Source organism: Eschrichtius robustus, chromosome 10, assembly GCF_028021215.1.
Source record: "Eschrichtius robustus isolate mEscRob2 chromosome 10, mEscRob2.pri, whole genome shotgun sequence".
NCBI lineage: Eukaryota > Metazoa > Chordata > Mammalia > Artiodactyla > Eschrichtiidae > Eschrichtius > Eschrichtius robustus.
The window spans coordinates 106,603,833-106,623,996 of NC_090833.1; the positions used below are offsets into that span (position 1 = coordinate 106,603,833).

A 20,164-nucleotide genomic window follows, 5' to 3' on the forward strand; every position below is an offset into this window, starting at 1 on the left:
TTATTTCCACTCTTACTTTTTAATTCGATTTAAACTTACTTACATGCCCATAGATGATTTCAACTCAAATGGTGAACTTGAAGAAGTGAAGCTTCCGAAGAGAAATAACATTTTGCCTCAGAACCCAGAGGATTGGCAGATGATTCGAGGCTTTAATAAATACGATGTGTCTGAATTCTGCAACTCTGACGTGAAAAGTTCCTCGTCACTTATTAATGCTACTTTTGAGCAAGGTTCAAATACAAGTACTATAGAAACTAATGAAAACAAAAATATTCCAAAAGCAGCAATTAAGTTGGAAAGTGAAAACGAACTAAAAACTGGGACTGAGAATGAAAACAGCCATATTTCTTGTCCTTCTGTGACTGAAACACCCATTGTATCAGACAATCCAAAACCTGATTTTACCATGCAGTCCCAAGAACTTTCTGCTGCTGGTCAAAATATGGAAAACCTTTTTCAAATCTTTAAAATCTCAGAAGATATAAACATCAAATGTGAAAACCAGGATGACTTCTTAGTTGTCCCAGAAGGAAAACTGCAGACCAAGCATTTAATGCCCGACTCACAAAAAGAATGTGATTGTTCAGAAGATGTCTTAGTTGACCACATGAAAGAAAGTAAAAGTCAAGGTGAGGATTTGGGAAGAAACTCCATAGCAAGTAGTCGTGGTGTGAGTTACAGAGAAAGGAAATACAGAAGACAGTCCGTGGCTTGTTCTGATGGGCAAAGTTTACATTTGGAAAAAACCGAGAATCCCAAACTTTCCTACAGCGTGAGCAGCCCTGTAGAAATTAGTTTAGAAAATTCCCAACTGTATAAAGACTTATCTGACTCCATTGAGCAAACCTTTCAGAGAACAAAGAGTGAAACCAAAGTAAGACGCAGCACAAGGCTACAAAAAGGTTTGGAAAGTGAAGAAGGGCTTGTGTGGATTTCACTTCCATTGCCTCCCGCTTCTGGCATTTCCCAAAGAACCAAGAGGAGAACAATAGGTACCTTTGACAGCAGAAGATTTGAGAACGGGTCCTCCAGGCAAAAACCTTGTGTGCTGCCCTCCACATCAGGTGAAGAAAGCAGTGAGGGCTTTGCTGCTGCTGCTGCCAGCTTACCTGCGAAGAGAAGGAAGAGCTTTTGTACATCTACACTTGCAGATCCTAAAAATACCACCCAGTCGAGAGGCTACAAAAGAACCACCTTTCTCAACCAGAAGGAAGCTCTCCAAGTGACTTCGAGAGAATCGGACGTATCAGCGAACTAAAGCAGTAACTGACATTCCCTGCAGAACGTTTTGGCAAGAGAGAAGGTAACCAGCCATTCATGCCTGGAAGATTCTTTCATCCCAGTTCCCATCCTTTGTGCAACCTCAGTATTTTAAAAGTTTCAAATAAAATTATTTGAGTAGAACCTACTTTGAAGTAGAAATAAGTGAATTTCTCCATCTTTCAAACTGAAAGCATTGTATTAAACATGTTCTCCCCCCAAATGATAAATGCTTTATTGGTATTCTGTTAAAAAGGATTGCTTTTAGACCTAACAGCATGTCTCTTAAGTTTTATTTCATGTTAGGACATATTTACCACTGAAGGTTTAGAGTTTCTGTTGTAAAAAAAGCACCTTTTAGAGTTGACTTGTTATATCTGGATGAGAAGAGCGTTTTGTTTTGTTCTTTAACAAATTGATAGAATTAATGTAACTTTATGAAAATTGAAGGTAACATAAGGTTGAAACTGTTAAAGAAAGTGGGGTGAGGTATGTTTTTATTTTAAAAGGCTGCCCCAAAAAAACTGGTTAAAACTTTTAACAATTAGGAAAGATGGGAATGATAAAATTTGGTTTTTTCCCTTTGGGTTAAAGTTAAGAGAAGCTTTAATAATTTACTTTGTCTCAAATAAAAATTTTATTTTAATAGATTAAAATCAAATCTTAAACATGGGATTTTGGAAAATTCTTTCAATAACCAGAATATTGCAAATCTGTCATTATAAAGTGAATATATAATTTAGAAATAACTAACATGGAAGCATTTTGACCTTCAAACAACACTCTTGTATGCTTTGGGGGGGTAGGAAGTACGGGTTTGGTTTTTGGTGAAAATATAAGCAGTCTAGTTGAAGACTCATCTCCCAGATCATTCAGATTAGTCACAGGTAATTTGGGATTAAATTCATGGTTTTCCATTTGAAAAAAAAAGAAAATCCAGAAACTCACTTAAAAGGCCCTAAAAAATTGGTTTACTAACATGAAGCATGGTGGCAGGTTGCTGATTTCTTTTTTAACATGGCATTTTCCAGCCTTTCTGACTTTTTATTTCACCATACCAAGAACTAGTACTTGTTTTGGTTTGTCCAGTTAAGCTTCAGCAGTATATCCTACCACAATTTTGGTGGCAGCAGTTTGAAAATCTAAATTGCTATATTTTTAGAATTTGTGAATGCAGGTAAATCATTGTAGCATTAAACAATTGTCTTTGAAATCCTTTAAATCATTAAACTCTCCTACTCCTGTGATAGCAGAAACATGTTAACAAATAGGGCTCTCTATAAATAACACAACAGGGAAGAAAGCTCCTGCTGGGCGCCCATTTCCCCTGCCTTAGATAGAGACTATTTGTTACCTTCTTGGCACCAATAGGTCTGGAACTCCTGCTGCTAAAGACTAATGTATTTTACATTAACACTCAAAGTGATCCCCAATTTCTCCTGCTAAAGGGTGGATTGTTTCAAAAATTCTTTTATCTTTACACGTAAATTATTTATGGGCTTTTCCCCCCATTTATAGTTTGGTATGGTTGGCAAATGTCTACTACTGAAAACAAACCAAAAAAAAAAAAAAAAAACTTCTTATGAAGCTTTTTGCTTTTGGTCATTTAAAAAAAAAAAAAAACTTTCAGAAACATACAACGTTAGAGGGTTTTGTTTTTTAAAAATTTTGTGTTCTTTGTTCATAGGAAGGTTAAAATTACTGTTATTTTCTACCATTTTTACTGTATGATATATGATCTCAATTGTATTTGAATTTTTTTCAGAATTTCACATGCTTTGTTTTATTTCCCAAAAAGTGCTAGTGAGGATGAAGGAGACATTTTGGTCTGTGATTTTTTTGGTTGTGATTTTTTTGGCTTGGTTTTTCAAGTGTAAAATTGTTCTCATTTTCAAGCATCTGCAGTTAGAAAGATAAACACTTTACAAGTTCTATTCGTTTTAAAATATTACACTATGAATATTTTGTTGCTATCTGTAAATAACAAGTGGGCTGTTTTCCTAAAAAGAAGTCTTGAGAAATCAAAACAACTTGGAGGTAGTTTTATCCACCATCTCATTTGTACCATAAAATTTGTGAAAAGTTAATGATTTCTGTATGTCATCATGCTTGTGTGTTTTTAACTGTTTCTTTTCATTAATGGCTAAATCAAAAATTTGCCTTATCTTTTCTACTGCAGTAACCCTTGACATTTTGCCTTAGAATGGCTTCTATTTTTATCTTTTCCTGCTCCCATAGATTCTTGCTTGTTCCAGAAGATGGCAGCATGACATCTGAAGTTCTCATCCTGTGTGCACTACCCTAACCCAGGGCAGCTCTTCACTGTTGCTACGGGTGCTTCCCCTTAACTTTTATTTTCACTCATTTGTATTACAAAAGTCATATGTGTCTACTGAAAGAAGTAGAGAACTGTGCATAATGAAAAAGTGTCTTCCCCCCACCTAATGCAAGCATGCTGCAGCTACACCTTTCTCTCCCCACCTTTCTAGGTGTCAGCACCAGTAACAGCAGGCAAACCTCTTCCAGACCCTTTGCCTGTGTAAACATAGGTTTTGTTGTTTTCTAATGGGATCGCTCTATGTTCCATTTTGCAAGTTAAAATTTTTATTCAACATAATACCATTTTGGAGAGCCCTGGTGCCATTGCAGTCTTTTTAACCCCTGCAGAGAATGATATAATTTGGATATCTATAATGTAGTTAGCCATCTCCCTGCTGATGGATGCTAGTTGCCTCCAGTTTTTTGTAATTGAAAATTATGCCACACTGGGCTTGCGTGATGATGTAAGATAAGTTCCTTGAAATTAAAATTAAATGGTTATTCAGTTCTTTTCTCTGGATCTGACCTGGCAAACACGTTGCTTCCATTTTCTCTCACTGATTGCCTCCACCCTGCAACGCCCAGACTTCAGCTGTAGACCTGGCATAACAAGGAGGAAATACTTAATAATGCCTGATTTGTGCTTTGTATTGAAAGAGCTCTTGTTTTCCTTTTCCTTTTTAAAGTCAGGTTTATTGAGGTGTCATTCACCTACAGTAAAGTTTACCCTTTTAAGCCTAGCAGTTTGAATTTTGGCAAATTCACCCTGTCATGTAACCATGACCGCCCCCCCCATCACCCCGAAAGAAGTTTCCTCCTGCCTCTTTGCAGTCAGTCCCTCTACCAACCCCAGCCCCTCACAATCACTCATCTGAGTTCTGTCCTTATAGTCTTGCCTTTTCCAGAATGTCATATAAATGGAATCATCCAGTGGGTATCCTTTTGTGTCTGCCTTTTTAAACTTCGCATAATGCTTTTGAGGTTCATCCATGTTGTATAAGTAATTGGTTCCTGTTTGTTGCTAAGTAGTATTCCATTTTATGGATGTATCAACAGTTTATCCATTCACCAATTGATGGATATTTGGGTTGTTTCTATTTTTGGGCTATTATAAATAAAGCTGCTATAAACATTCACATATGGATCTTTTTTATAGACACATGTTTTCCTTTATCTTGGGTAAATATCTAGAAGTGGGATTCCTGGGACGTATGGCTGGGGTATGTTTAAGTTTTTAAGAAACTGCCAAGCTTTTCCATAGCAGCTGCACCGGTTTGCATCCTCACCTGCAACATATTGTTTCAGTTGCTCCACGATTTCATCATCACAAGGTGTTGTCAGCCTTGTTCCTCGTAGGCATTCTAGTAGGTGTGCAGTGGTATCTCATTGTGACTTTGGTGTGTATTTCCCTAATGACTAATGAAGTTGAACATCTTTTTTTTCCTGTGCTTATTTGCCATTCTTATATCCTCTTTATTGAAGCGTCCATTTACACCTCTTGCCTATGTTTCCTTTTGTTGATATTGTTGTCTTGTTTTTGAGATGAAAGAGTTCTGTGTATAGTTGGATATAGCCCTTTATTGGATATGTATCTTGCAAACATTTTTTCCCAGTCTGTGGCTTGTGTTTTTTCCTAGAGTGTCTTTTGAAAAGCAGATTTTAATTTTGATATAGTCTAATTTATCCATTTTTTTTTTAATGGATCATACTTTTGTGTCCTAAGAAATCTTTGACTAACTCTAGGGTACAAAGATTTTCTCCTAAATTTCTTCTAGAAGTTTTAGAGTTTTAGCTCTCAGGTGTTAGATCCACTTTGAGTTAAGTTTTGTACAATGTATGAGATGAAGTTGTTTTGGGTTTTTTAGTGGAAGTCATTCAGCACCATTTGTTGAAAAGATTTTGCATTCCTTATTGAATTACAGTGGCACCTCTGTTGAAATCAGTTGACCTTATATGTGTAGGTCTATTTCTGGACTTGATTCTGTTCTATTGATCTCTATGTCTGTTCTTAAACCAGCATCACACCATCTTGATTACTCTAAGAAAGCTTGTCTTCCCCTTTACTGTGAATCTGTGTCATAGTTTTTGTTTAAAGTTCTTTTTGTGAAGGAGGAGGCCAGTAGAAGCAAAAGATTGACCAACCAATTCTATGTGGAGCCTACAATTACAACCAGACATGCATTATCATTTAGGGCAAAAAAGTCAGTAATAATAAGCTATCGGAAATATGGGAAGGAAACCAACTTTCTTGGGGTACCTATACACTCAGCCCAATCTTCTCATATAAACAGGTTTGCTACAGTTCATGATTTAAAATTGTCACCCTGAGACGCTAAGATTTAGTCATTAAGAAAGAATTCTCCTCTTGACCACTGTGTAATATATACCAGTAAGAAAATGAAATGAGTTGAATTAAAATAAGGTTCAAAGTTGTTTGCTAAAAATTAAATTATCTAATAAGTCTGATGCAATTCTTCTCATAAATTAAGATTTTTATTATAGTTTGGTTTAGTATAAAAATTGTCACTATCCTTACTTGGAAAGTAGCCTTAGCATTTGAGAATTATTTCTTAACATGGGAAAACTTCCCTACACCAGGTCATCCCAGGTGAGCAGATCGTAGATTCATTAGTACATGTGCCAGGCATTAATTTCTAAATGTGATCACTGCCTTAAAGATGCTCAATTTTCTCTAAAGGGTTGGGGGGGGCGGTGGCGGGGAGTACAGAATTATAATACAGGGTATGATTATAAAGGAATGCCCTGGACTGGTCCGCCCTCAAGGTGGCACCAACTTCAGATCAGGTAAGTTTGTTTTGTTTCTTTCTGGAAGAAGTGATGCTTGAACAAAGTTCACTTACAGGAGTTTTAGAGAAATGGGGATCCCAAAGCAACATTCTATTCCAAATGTCTTTTCCTTATTATTTACTGAGACTAGGCAGTGTTAAGTTGGCTTCATCTCATACACATTTTTAAGTATTTTTCTTCCCATTATATTCTAACCTATGAATACATCCGGATGAAGCATGGATTCAAAACTAGAGATTGTGAATTGTCCATAACAAAGTTTTAAAGAAATCTCTCTCCTTAAATCCTTCTGCATTTCTATCTTTTGTGCTACCAGATTTCTTTGTAGTATGTCTGAAAGGTTGACTCTGGACTTAGATTCTTAGATCAAGTGAGCAGACATGAGGGGATGAAGTTAAATTACGATAAATAATTGCACATGCAAAAAGATAGTGAATTTTTTTTTCTTGGTCTTAGATTTATTTGAAGATTATTTTTAGAGCCTTTACTTGGCCCTAGAAGGACTCGTTGTACTGTGGCCTAACAATTTCAAGTTTGTATGATTTTTCACTGGTGTGTTCAATTCTGTGCATTCTTTGATGCTTTTCTGTTTTCTTACGAAATCGTGATACGAACTACAAATAACCTAATAGCTTTAGTGAGAAGATAAGTAATTACTGCTATTCTCGTGATACATATTTTTGTCCCACATCTTCAACCAAGATCATACTTAGCCTGGCTATGACCTTAATTTTAAGATTTATTAGAAAGGTTTTTGGAAAATTTTAAGATATTGGGAAGCAAGTATTTTTTTGGAACTGCTTCTATTTTTTGATACTTTAAGCATTATATCACTTATATGAAAAGGAAAAATAAATGAGCATGCACATTAAAAAACAAATACAAGTTTGCATTTTCTAAGGAGTAGGTTGGGAGTTCCAAAATTTCCAATGACCAGTTTGAAAGCAGCCTTCTTAAATCTTCCCTTTTCTCATTTGTCCATGGCACAATGTTGCCTGACTAAATGGTTTAATTGACTTCTCTATGATACAAGTAGCCTGCTGGGAGCAAACAGCTGGCTTTTGGGTTTTAGATGTAATTCAAGAAAATTCAGATTTTATCATTTTGTTCTGAGTTCCAAATTTCTAACTCTATTTGCATGTGAGTTTTTTAAGCTCCAAAATGTAAAGATAACAGTTAACATCCATTTACATCTAATAGTTTCTTTATTCTCACAGCTTTATTCACTCATTTAAAATTTGCTTTTTAAAAAAAAATTCACTTTGGCAGTGTCTTGTCCTGTCAAGTGTAGTGATCTGTTAGTGGCATCTTTACTTTTGACATTTAAAAACAAACTGCATTTCTAGTGTTCTGATGTCCCGGATGCCTGCTGGTAAACACAAAGTAAATGTCAATTTTTTCTCTATTTAGACACATCAAGTAACTGCTAAGGAGCATGAGACGTTTGCAAAACTAGGTCCTTTCAGATGTATGGTCCAAACAGTGAAATAATTTTTTTTTTTTTTTTTTTTGAGTATAAATTTGGTGTCAAACAGCTGAAACTTCCTAGAGAAAGTGAGTAAAAAGATTTTTCAGTTCAAGTAAGTTTAGTTTGGCTGCCAGGCTCTTGGATGTTGCTATGCCTAATGTGAGAACACGTACAATGTGTCTATTTTCCAATTGTTCATAACAAAGCAATAATCCAATGTGACTAGTCTTTTCTTATTTGAAGTGTACATGGGGAATGAAGATTTCAGAAGGATTCCCTAACTCAAACCTGAAAAACCTGGTGTTAGTCTTGGGTGATTTCCAGTGACCCTGTGACCCCCTTCTTCCTGCCCCCTGTGTAGACTTGGAACTGGGCAGCCATTTTTGTTTTTGGAAGGGAAAGGAGACAGATATAATGAATGACTTTTATTGTGCAATATTTCAAACTCTCTTGAATGCATTCGAATGGGATGGAAACTGTTCTGCCCTATGTCACAGCCAAAACAAACAAAACATATTCCCTAAACCTGGATGTGTGTTTCTCTCAAACTGGCAGTAGTTAGAGCTCAGCTCTCAAACGAGAATTTGGTTTGACAATTTTTAGCCCTTGTTCATCTGAATGTGAGGAGAGGTCACAGCCAAAGCAAATACTGTGGGGAAAAATTAATACACATATTTACAGCTTACAGGTGGCATTTGTTCTGAAACGTTAGATATTTGTCTTAAAGAATTGCATTTGTGGTAATACTTTTAAATGGACTACTTTTTTTGGCTAATATTTTTAAAATGAACTCTTCAATAATAATAACTCCTAATGTAAATAAATTCTACAGAAGTCCCTGAAGAGTGATAAATGCTTGAATTTAAGTATTTAAACATTTAGAAAGGCCACTAAGAACCTGAGAATTCTAGGAATATCAGACCCAGCAAATACGCCATAAAACTCCCTTGATGGCAGCCTTCTCTGGCCCCCAAAGCACCCACTCTAGTGTTACCAACGACTCCTTTATGACGATGCCTGCAACACTGTTGACTGGCTCCAGCCACCGCCATCCAGGTTGTTACGTATTCCCACCCTTTGGATCTGTGGGGAGGATCACTGCACAATCAAGATAATTCATGTTGCAATGCGCCATTGTGCTTCATGACCCGGGCAAAATATATTTTTTACTAGTCACACTAATAACTTTGAATTTATGGTCACCTACGACCATCAGGCTCTTGGTTTGTGCCTTAACTTGAGAAATACTGAAAACGTAAATTGTTAAGCCAGGCAATCTGCCTCTCAGAATGGTAGAACAGACTTCAATCCACATTTTAGGTCCTCCTTTCGAAATATAAAATTCTAACTTTCATGGACCGCTCTGTTGAACAATATCAGACATCCGTGTGAACGGAAATGAGCCACTGGATCATTTCATTGGCTGTTAACCTTTCATGTAGTAAACACCACAGATAAAACACTGCCTGCATCTTGCATTTTAGTTAGAAACATTGCACATTACCGCAAAGATTTCTACTTCCCAAGCGTTGCAAGGTCCAATTATACTCCTATCAACTAGGATGACTGGCGTGTCCTGGACGTATAAATCATTTTAAGGAGTAGATGCTTAGTTTTTTGCAGTCTGTCTGGTTGGTGAGAAATAGGAAGACCTCCGTGAGCAGGTAGGTGGGTGTTGCTGAGGTCCATGGCTCTCAGGCTGTCAAGGGGCAAACGTGAATGTGAGGTTCAAGAGGGGAGGGGGAGATGGGGGTGGAAACAAACTTCTTGGAAAAAAGCAGGCTCTTATTTTTTCAATTTTAGATGCTGTTTTCCAATTTCTTAGTATTTAAACTTAAATGTGGTAGATGCATGAGTTTCTTGCATTGGGTAGGGTAGGAATTATTGGACCCTCTGGTTTATCTAAATTCTTCCCATTTTTTTTTAACCCCTGTGTGAGCGCTGAAGGGTTCCTTTTTTTACCTAAATAAATTTATTTTTAGATTTAAAACTAACGTACCTTCCCCAAACCAATTAGAGTCTCTCAATTCCCAGTGAGGCTGCCTTTCCCCTCAGGTAGAGACAAACAACAGCCCAGCTCTCCTTTATTTTTTTTTTTTTTAATTATTTATTTATTTATTTTTGGCTGCGTTGGGTCTTCGTTGTTGTGCGCAGGCTTTCTCTGGTTGCGGCGAGCAGGGGTTACTCTTCGTTGCGGTGTGCGGGCTTCTCACTGCGGTGGCTTCTCTTGTTGCGGAGCACGGGCTCTAGGCGTGTGGGCTTCAGTAGTTGTGGCGCACGGGCTTAGTTGCTCCGCGGCATGTGGGATCTTCCCGGACCAGGGCTCGAACCCGTGTCCCCTGCATTGGTAGGCGGATTCCTAACCACTGTGCCACCAGGGAAGTCCCCAGCTCTCCTTTAAATAGCTAACCCGGGCCCACCTACCTATACTCATAACCCTTAATCTAGCCTTGGACCCTCCAATTTTTTTTTCCTTTTTAAATTTATTTATTTATTTATTTATTTTTGGCTGCGTTGGGTCTTCGTTGCTGCGCGCGGGCTTTCTCTAGTTGCGGCGAGCATGGGCTACTCTTCATTGCGATGCGCAGACTTCTCATTGCAGTGGATTCTCTTGTTGTGGAGCACGGGCTCTAGGTGCGCGGGCTTCAGTAGTTGTGGCACACGGGTCAGTAGTTGTGGCTCGCGGGCTCTAGAGCGCAGGCTCAGTAGTTGTGACGCGGGGGCTTCTTTGCTCTGCGGTATGTGGGATCTTCCCGGACCAGGGCTCAAACCCGTGTCCCCTGAATTGGCAGGCGGATTCTTAACCACTGCGCCACCAGGGAAGTCCCAGACCCTCCGATTTTTTGTTTTGTTTGTCTTGGCAAGCCGCACGATAGGAAAACATACAAAACACCCTTCTATGTTATTGTCACGTATTTTCATGTCTCTGTCATGTATATCTCATATATCTCATACAGAGCAAGACATACTATTATTTCTATCTTATAAATAAGATGAACAGGAGGGAAGTGATTTTCTCTGCTTGGCAGCCAGCAACGATAAAGCCTGGAAGAGACTGGGGGCCTTATGTTTATTTCACTTGCTTCAGCTGCCCCCATCTACCCTCCAGCACTGAGATGCCTAAGAAGGCCAGGCCATATGGGTGTTTGTTGGCTGTTCTTGTAAAAGTTTAGTTGGAGGAGCCCTTAAAGTCAATAGCTACTTGGGTTTTGAAGTCATCCAGAACCTCTCACAAATAGAAGTTGCCTCTATTTCCTTAAAACGAAGTGAATGATGAGTGTTGATTTACCCTTTCTTCTCTAATTTAATTTTTTGGGGGAGAGAGGTTTGGGAGCAGGAAAGAAGTCAGAAGAAATACTTCTTAAGCTAGAAATCAGGACAACATCTACATTTAGATGCCAACACTTTGAACAAGCAGCGTTCTCAACTCAGGCCCTGAAGTGCGTGCCCAGGGTCCTGCAGCTGTCCTGTAAATGTCCAAATGGATTTATAGCCTGTATTTCTCCAAGAGAGGAAAACAATTCTAGGCAAATCCCAAACAGTTCGGAGGCGTGTGTCCTTTGACATTTTGCTGCCTTCCTGGTTCTTGTCCTGCCATCGCCACAAGCAAAGAGCTGTTACCGCCAGGCCAAAGCTGTAACAATATTAAGATGTTTTCCTCAACCTTGTCCCCAGAAAGATACTCAGTTTCCAGAAGATTGTTCTCCCCTGGGCATTACATCATGAATTGATTCAGTTTTTGGAGGAAGAAATTGGACAAAATATAATAGATTACCTCCTGGGGAAGCATACTTAGGTTGTTAAGTATTCCCACCAGAAAACTAAGAAACTGCTTATATATGACTACTCTGTCCACATTTAACCTTTCACCTTATTGCAGCTGAGCAGGGCGCTTTTTTGCAGCAAAGGTTTTTGTTTTGCTGGGGGTCAGAGAGAACATTTCTCCTTTATTTTTGTAAGGAATACAAGTATTCTTTGTTTTTACCATTACCCAGACTTCCTCAGCTTCACGAGCTGCCCCCAGACCCTAGACCAGGTTAGGATGCAACCACTGCAGAAGGGTGTCCCCGTTCAGTGTGGACAAGTGTGGCCTCCCCGTGGGCCGTGGGAATGGGGGCAGGCGGGTTGGGGGGAACTGCTCGATGTGGTTAATTTTCCATAAGGGTTTTTTGGCCTTTGGAGCATCGTGGCCGACAGAGGAGAAGGCCACACTTGTGGAGTATTTGGGAGACGTCACCACGGTCTGTCCTGAGGAGAGAGTGGCCCCTGTAAGCAATATGTGCGCTGAAGAAAAGCATCAAGTTTCCTCTTTCCTGGGAACCCGTTCTCGGAGCAGGATGTTAGCGATTGATGAAATAACTCCCACCCAATAAAGAGTGCAGGAAGAAACGTGGGAGCTATTTTCTTTTCCAAGTTCGCACATTGGAGTAGAGAAGGGGCTGGTGGAACCGGCAGTATATACGTTGGCTGGATTCACACTTCAAACTTGGAAGGGTGAGCAGAGTGGATGGAAGGACTGATGAACCGGAGGAATTGGTAATAAAATAGCAAAGGTTTCCTCACCCAATGCCCAGCTGGTTGGTATCCAGGGCCTAGTTAACCGAGTAGAGGGCCATGGAGTGAGTTGGCAGTCTCCACTGGCAGGATTACTGACAACTGGATTGGCAGGGCCAGTTTCCATTTCTGAGGCAGAAGTGTTCTAACCACGTCAGCGAGCCTCAATTATTGTCTCATCTCATAAGTCTCCCATCAGAGCATGAGTACAGTCTCCCCAGGGCACTGAAACCGAGTCCCTTATTCCTTATCCCAAGAAAAGCCCTCCAGTGGCCCCAATCATGCCCCCGACTGTCAGCTTCGGAGGGTTCAGCTCTACTTCTGAGGTGAGCATCTCGGGAAATGGCAGCAGCCTCTGTCGGACTGTCAGTCAAATGCGAGCATGGGGGAAGTTGGGTGAAAGGGACCAGGACACCTCTACTATTTTTGCAATTGCTTGTGACTCTATTATGATTTTAAAATAAAAAGTTTTAAAAACTAAAGTGCTTAGAACAACAATTAAAGTCTCTGTGATTCTCAGCTACCTTGTCTGTCAGGTAAGAATATTAGCAGCGTATCGCTGCTATGAAAAATCAGATAATACAGATGTGGTGCCTCTTGTTTTCACAGACCAGCATCCTTCTGCACTTTGTGACAGAAGCCCTTTTCCTTTCTCAGGTACCATTTATCTACAGTGTAATCACGGTAGTAGGCGTTTTCCCATGTGCCCTCATTTTATGTGATCTCATTATTATGCCCATATTACAGACAAGGAAGCTGAGCCTTTAAGAGGTAATGTGACTCGTTCAAGATCAGATAGTTGGGGGACTTCCCTGCTGGTCCAGTGGTTAAGACTCCAAGATCCCAATGCAGGGGGCCCGGGTTTGATCCCTGGTCAGGGTACTAGATCCCGCATCCTCAACTAAGAGCCCACATGCTGCAACTAAAGACCCGGCACAGCCAAATAAATAAATAAATATTTAAAAAAAAAAAAAAAAAAAGGACAGATAGCTGGTACATGGTAGAGCTGGAATCAGGAGACTGTCCTACTCTAAAAGTCAATTTTCCTTTGATGAAAATGCTGTAACTAGAGAGGCAAAGATTTGGGGGTTGTGGAAAGAGGAAAATAAAATTATGCAGGGAAGACGAGGATTTTTTCTGTGCGAGACTTGCCACTGTTCTCAGAAATGCCCTTGATGGAGAGCTACGGCCCTCTACCTCCTGATTCCAGACACAACGGCTCCTTTGCTCCATTTTGGGGGGCATCTCCCCACTTCTAGTCTTGTTTCAACGTCCTTAGCCTGTCGCCTCGTCCTGCTTGTCTCCAGAAGGAAATCAGTCCCATCAGTATGTAAATCTCCAGCGCAGTACAACCTACCACACGCCTCCCTCCTAGTCTGGATTTCTAACAAATTATGGGGGCGTATGTGTGACCAGTGCGGTGACGGGTGGTGTCATCCTGTACTGAGCGCACTCGCTTTTGCCTACATTTTATATCATCTGATTCAAAACTGTTAGTCTTGCTCTATTGTTTTCCTATCCATGGAAATCAAATACATGGGTATTTTCACCACCCAAAATGTATCCACCTGCGGTTTCGCGGCGAGGGGTCAGGTGTACACGTTAGCCAAGGACTGGGGAAGCTTACCAGAATCTTCTCACGGGAGTCTGGCAAAAGAGCAGAGTCTCCATCAGGGGTTTTTTGTCCATCCTAAATCTAATTCTGGGGATATTTCGAGCTAGGCACCTCTCCATCTTGACAGGCACCTCAAGCCTGGGAAGAAATCCATCTGAGCTGTGGTCGGCTGTTGCCATTTCTGTCTGGAGGTCCAGGAGGTAGAACTGGCACAGGTCCTCTGTGAGCCAAAAGAAATGTTTATTAAATGATAATTAATTACCAGAAAGTCAAGCATAAATATAGTTGGTGTGCTAGCGTTGAGAGGCTGGGTGAAGTTAAGGGGTCCCGCCAGCTCCTGGTTCTAGCTCAGACAGTGGTACCAACAAATTTTGGGGTGAGAATGGGAGCTCCCTTCTAAAGAAGTTAGCCTCTAAATGTGGGGAAACTTTCCCCACTCTCCCCAATAGCTTCTGCAAAAAGCACTGGGAATTGGTCTTTTTAAAAATATAACATTGTTGTTGTCATTGTTTTGGGCCGTGCCGCGCGGCTTTAGGGATCTTTGTTCCCCGACCAGGGATTGAACCTGGGCCCTCGGCAATGAAAGTGCCAAGTCCTAACCACTGGACCACCAGGGAGTTCCCTAAAAGATGTATCTTATATGTCATGATGACCCCATTTTACCTGTAACATGTTTCTATGCCACAGACATGGACGCTGTAAAATGTCAATTATGAAATTTGGGGGTATGTTATTTGGCACTTGTAATTTGGAAGACTTTGGATATACAATTGTATAAAGCAATTGTATAAAATCACAAAATGATGGAGATAAAAGACAAAAAAAGGCAGGGACTATTTTTCCAAACTTCTCACTTTGCAGGTGAGGAAACTGACAGCCTGGGAGCTGGAGTAACTTGCCTGAGGTCACACAGCTTCTAAAGGCAAGGTTACGACCAGGTCTTCTGATCACAGGGCCTCTGTCTCTTCCCTCTCCATTTTATTGTGTAACAGCACCACCAACCAGCTCATTGCTGGACACAGAACTTATTGAATAAATGCTTGCTGAGGGGATGAGGGAGCTGTGCGATGCTGTAATATACCTGCATTGGGTGCTGTGACCATTGTTTCTATCGGAAAAGCCCATGATCCAAATGCGTTCTACACCCTTGGGATAGGCACTCAGGGGGAGGGGCTGGATAAGGAGTCTCAGGCAATCATGCTGGTATTGCTCGAAGTGTGATCCCCTTTAAACTGGTCAAGGAGCTTTCTAAAAATGCAGGTGACAAGAATCTTATCCCATTTTGAGGTCAGCATTTTACCTGAAGACAGTGCCTCTTTTGACCCACTGCCTCAAGCAGCCCCTAGACCTGGGTACACATGAATCCCAAGCATTTAAAACTCTCTGCTTCCTAATCCTTTTGTCAGCTTTGCTTAGTTCTTTTTTTTTTAATTTTTAACTTTTATTGGCGTATAGTTACTATACTATACTCCAATAAAACTAACTAACGTTGTGCTGATTTCAGGTGTACAGCAAAGTGAATCAGTTATACATATATATATATCCACTCTTTTTAAGATTCTTTCCCCATATAGGCCATTACAGAGTATTGAGTAGAGTTCCCTGTGCTATACAGTAGGTCCTTATTTGTTATCTATTTTATACAGAATAGTGTGTATATGTCAGTCCCAATCAATTGCTTAGTTCTTTTGATGCCCATAGCCAGTGGGATGACTGTGAGTCAAGAGCAAAGAATCTGAAGTTAGGCTTGAGTTTGACACTTGGTGTCCCAATTACTGCATTGTTGGCTAAATTACTTCACCTCTCTGAACCTCTCTCAGTTGCCACATCTGTAAAATGAGAATAATAGTAGTATTTGTCTCTTACAATTGTGTGAGGTGGTATTGAATTAGGCAGTGATAATGTGTGTAAAGTTCCTGTTGAGTGTTTGGGATTCAACAAGATAACATTATGTGTTACTTTTTAAAAAATATTTATTTGTTTATTTATTTGGTTGCGCCGGGTCTTAGTTGTGGCTTGCTGACTCCTTAGTTGTGGCATGTGAACTCTTAGTTGCGGCACGCATGTGGGATCTAGTTCCCTGACCAGGGATCGAACCTGGGCCCCCTGCATTGGGAGCATGGAGACTTAACCACTGCACCACCAAAGTCCCACGTGTTACTTTTGATTTGACATAACTTCAGACTTACAGAAAAGTTACAGCAATAGTACAAATAACTTCATTAAGATTCCCCTGATGTTGGCATTTTATTTTACTTGCTTTCTCTCCATAGAGATAGATCGATATAGGCATATCTATGTAGATAGATAAATTATATATATATACATAAATTTTTGTTCTGCAACACATAATTAAAATTGCAGATATGATGTCTCTTTACCCCTAAATTCTTCAGTGTATATTTCCTAAGAAACAAAACAACTTATCACAGTGACTACAGTTCAACAACATAGGTTTGAATTACCTGGGTACACTTACAAGCAGATTTTTTTCCAATAAATACGAACTACAGCACTGGAAGATTTGTGGTTGGTTGAATTCGCAGATGCAGAATCACAGATATGGGACTTGAGCTTCTGCAGATTTTGGAACCGTGGAGGGGTCTGGAACGAAGGATTTGGAGGACAACTATACTTATTAAGATATCGTAATGGAAATACTTTAAGTACTTCCACAGTGTTTCTCTGACTCAAATTCAGATCATGATCCAACCAACTTTTACTGAGCACAGATTATGTGCCAGGCATAGTGCTGGATGCTTTGAAAAATATTCCAATAAATTCTCTTACCAGCATCGTGAAGTAGGTATTATTAGTTAGTAAATGGGCCAGTGAGTAACTAAGAATCAAGGTGCTTAGTAAATTGCTCAAAGGACCTTAGTTAGTGGTAGAACTGGGATTTGAACCCAGATCTTAAGTCCTGGGTTCTTTCCAAAATAACACTCTTAACGAAAAATGGTGTTTTTGTTCTAGATGGCTGACCACATTCTGTTATAAAAATGAGAAAATTAAACAAGAAGCAACTCTACCGGGGCCCCTGGGTCAGTGTGTATTCTAATCGCCACTCAGCTGTCATACGCTTCTATGGCCTAAGCTGTAGGGGTTTTATTTTCACAGTTCTCTCTCACTCTGATGAACTCTCCAGAACTTGATTTCAAAATGGTCATAATCCTTTTGTACAGTTTTGCTGGGAACCAACTCTTTTATCTTCAGATACCTTTGGTAAGGTTAATTTCTGAAATGAAAATTTATTTTCCCAGGGAGTGCTGATGATATTGTTAATGTGTTTGAGTGGATAGGACTTGAGAAACTGGAGATGTATCTATGGGCTTGCCTTTTGCTCTGGTCAGAGACTCTCTCTAGAAGCAATCAAAAGCTGGATTTGTTCTCTCACTGCCCAGAGACATGGAGCTGATCAGTCTGGCTCAACCCTCTTACGCCTTAACATAGAGAACAGTAATAACGACACAATCCACTGGGGTGACGTATCCGTTAGAGATGTTTAGTTCTGAGGGACTCTGACCGGACCCTTCTGGTACCAGCATTAATTCTATTTCAAATAAAATCCTGTGCTTTAATCAGCAGTCCTGGCTCTCAATTGCATTAAAAATTCAATGGGAAAAAAACCTTAATTCACAGACCATGCACCTTAATAGACAAAGAACTCCAAGTAGCTTGGGAACAACTGATTAGCCATTGTTTGGCCAAGTTGAAAGAGAGCATCTGGAAATATCTGGGGTCTCTGCCGATAGAGCCTGGAAATGGGGAAGCAGTTCTTTTGAGAGGTTGAGAACTCAGACTCTCGTGAGTCAGATTGACCTGGATTCAGATCCCCGCTCCGTGTGACCCTGAGCAAGTTAATTTCAAATTCATTGTCTAAAATGATGGCAATACCTACCTTTCAAATGTTCTTGTGAGACAATGTAAATACAACACCTCGTTTGGACGCTGGCCCTTAAAAAATTATCAAAACGTGGTGACTATAACAATAAACTTGAGCGAGGCAAAACCCAATTTTTTTGTTTTTTGTTTTCTTTCTCTCCTCTGCTGTTTTCTCGCTTCCTGTTCTTTCCCTCATTCTTCCCACACCCTCCCCATTCCTCCTCCCTCCCTCCCCCCCACCCCCAGACCTATTCTGGATGATCTGAAGGAAGATGTTAATTATGAAAGAACATCCGGTTCTTGGCATTCTGTGTAGAAGAAATCAATGATTTTGAGGACCCTGAAGAGAATCGCTGATTTTGTAAAGGATTAACAGAAAGTCAACAATCAAACACAAGTTTTTCCCCTCTGAATCATTACCTTCTGTTGTTCCTGAACATCTGGGCAGAGGGGAGTTCTGTCTTCACTTGGGCCTCCTCAAAACCCTGCTTCTTGGGCTGTAGTTATGTCTATGTTTATGCCTCATTTGAAGCATAAGCCATCATTCCAGGATCCTTTTTCTGGAGCTGCCACTAACTATGTGGGTGAATTATTTTCCAACTTTGAACTTCAGTTTTTAAAATGGAACAAGTCAGGCGAGACTTGCTATAATTGATGAAAGCTGATGAACATACCATTCAGATTTAATGCTTAATTGTATACTCTTATGTCTTTTCCTGTGTATCCATCTCATCTTGACAGCAAGCTCTTCAAGCAGGGGGACAGTGTCACACTCCATAGGAAAGGGCATAAAATTTAGAAGTAGGATCCCTGGGTTCAAGCCCCAGCTCTGCGCCCTGCCAGCTCATGTGACCTTTGGTGAACCACTGCATCTCTGCCCTCCACGCTTTCCTCCACTATAAAGCCGGCTGATGTACCCAAAATACAGGGTCACTGTGAGGACTAAAGAAAATAATCATTAACACAGCACTTGGTAAATTTAAAAAGGATGTTCATTATTGTTAATTGTGTTGCCCCAGAGCCTTGCCACTATGCAATCTTAAATAAGTTTTTGTTGAATGCCGACTTTTTTAAGAACAAAGCTAAGACTTTTGCTATTACCAATTTTAAAAGCACTGAAGAGGATTGTTGGTATATAATTAAAACTGATTTCATTTCCAATGCACAATTTTAAACACACCAAAAAATGCTTTCAAAACCAGTAAAGGCTTTGAGTAATGTTATGTAAATAATACTGAGGTGAATACTCTCTAGGTGCTTTCAGATGTATGTGGTTAGAATAAATACAAAAATTAAACCTGAAATGAAATACTAATGCTCTCGGTGGGATTAATTCTGTTAGGCTATCTTTGCACAGTACACAGTTCTTCTGAAATTTGCATAGATAAATTTTAAAAGTTATTTTCTAATTATAGAAATAATATTGTAGAAGATAGTAAAAGTATAAATGCAAAAGTAGTTATATTAGAGTTCTCTAGAGAAACATAACTAATAGGATATATGTGTATATATATTATATTATACTGATATATCATATATATGTATGTATGTGTATATATATATTATATATATAAAGAGATTTATTATAAGGAATTGGCTCATGCAATTATGGAAACTGAGAAATCCCATGATCTCCAGTTGGCAAGCTGGAGGCCCAGGACAGCCAGTGGTGTAGTTCCAGTTTGAGTCTATGTCTGAAGACAGGAGAAAACCAATGCCCCACCTTGAAGACAGAGAGGCTCTCTCTCACCAGCCTTGTTATCCTATTCAGGCCTTCACCTGATTGGACGAGGCCCACCCACATTGAGGTGGGCAATCTCCTTTACGCAGTCAACCAATTCAAATATCAATCTCATCCAGAAACACCCTCACAGACACACCCAGAATAATATTTGACCAAACACCTGGTCAAGTTGACACATAAAATCAACCATTGCATTAGTATTATAGAATATTTGGGAAATGCAGGAAAGAAGGAAAAAAAAAAAACCTCTCCAAATTCTGCCACCCAAAGATAACAATTATTAGAGTTTTGACCCGTTTCTTTCCAATCTTTTTTGTAAATGAACCAAAGATCAATTTTTTAATCATCTGTTCTATTGGACTAGAGATTTCATGTTGTCTCTTTTCTGATTTCCTTGGGGAATTATCTAAAATTTCCATTATGCCTCTGGTTTTGCACTTATATAATGGGTATTATCAGAAAAACTGCCTTGAATATATAAAAGACACTGTTATGATAACCAAATAAAATG

General features: G+C 39.6%; 1 protein-coding gene and 1 non-coding gene across 8 annotated transcripts in view; one reads left to right on the forward strand and one right to left on the reverse strand.

The window, feature by feature from the left end:
- The window catches only part of CDCA2 (cell division cycle associated 2), a 49,492-nt gene extending 47,614 nt beyond the window's left edge, over positions 1-1,878 (forward strand). For all 7 annotated transcript variants that reach the window (XM_068553324.1, XM_068553325.1, XM_068553327.1 and 4 more), the window contains one exon: positions 54-1,878. In XM_068553324.1, the coding sequence (XP_068409425.1) occupies positions 54-1,261 (1,208 nt within the window). In that variant the 3' untranslated portion in view covers positions 1,262-1,878. The remainder of the gene's footprint in view (positions 1-53) is intronic.
- A 12,693-nt stretch (positions 1,879-14,571) lies between these two features.
- TRNAE-UUC (transfer RNA glutamic acid (anticodon UUC)) lies at positions 14,572-14,644 on the reverse strand. Its single transcript has one exon. It is a non-coding gene; the product is annotated as a tRNA-Glu (tRNA).
- Positions 14,645-20,164: the final 5,520 nt, after the last annotated feature.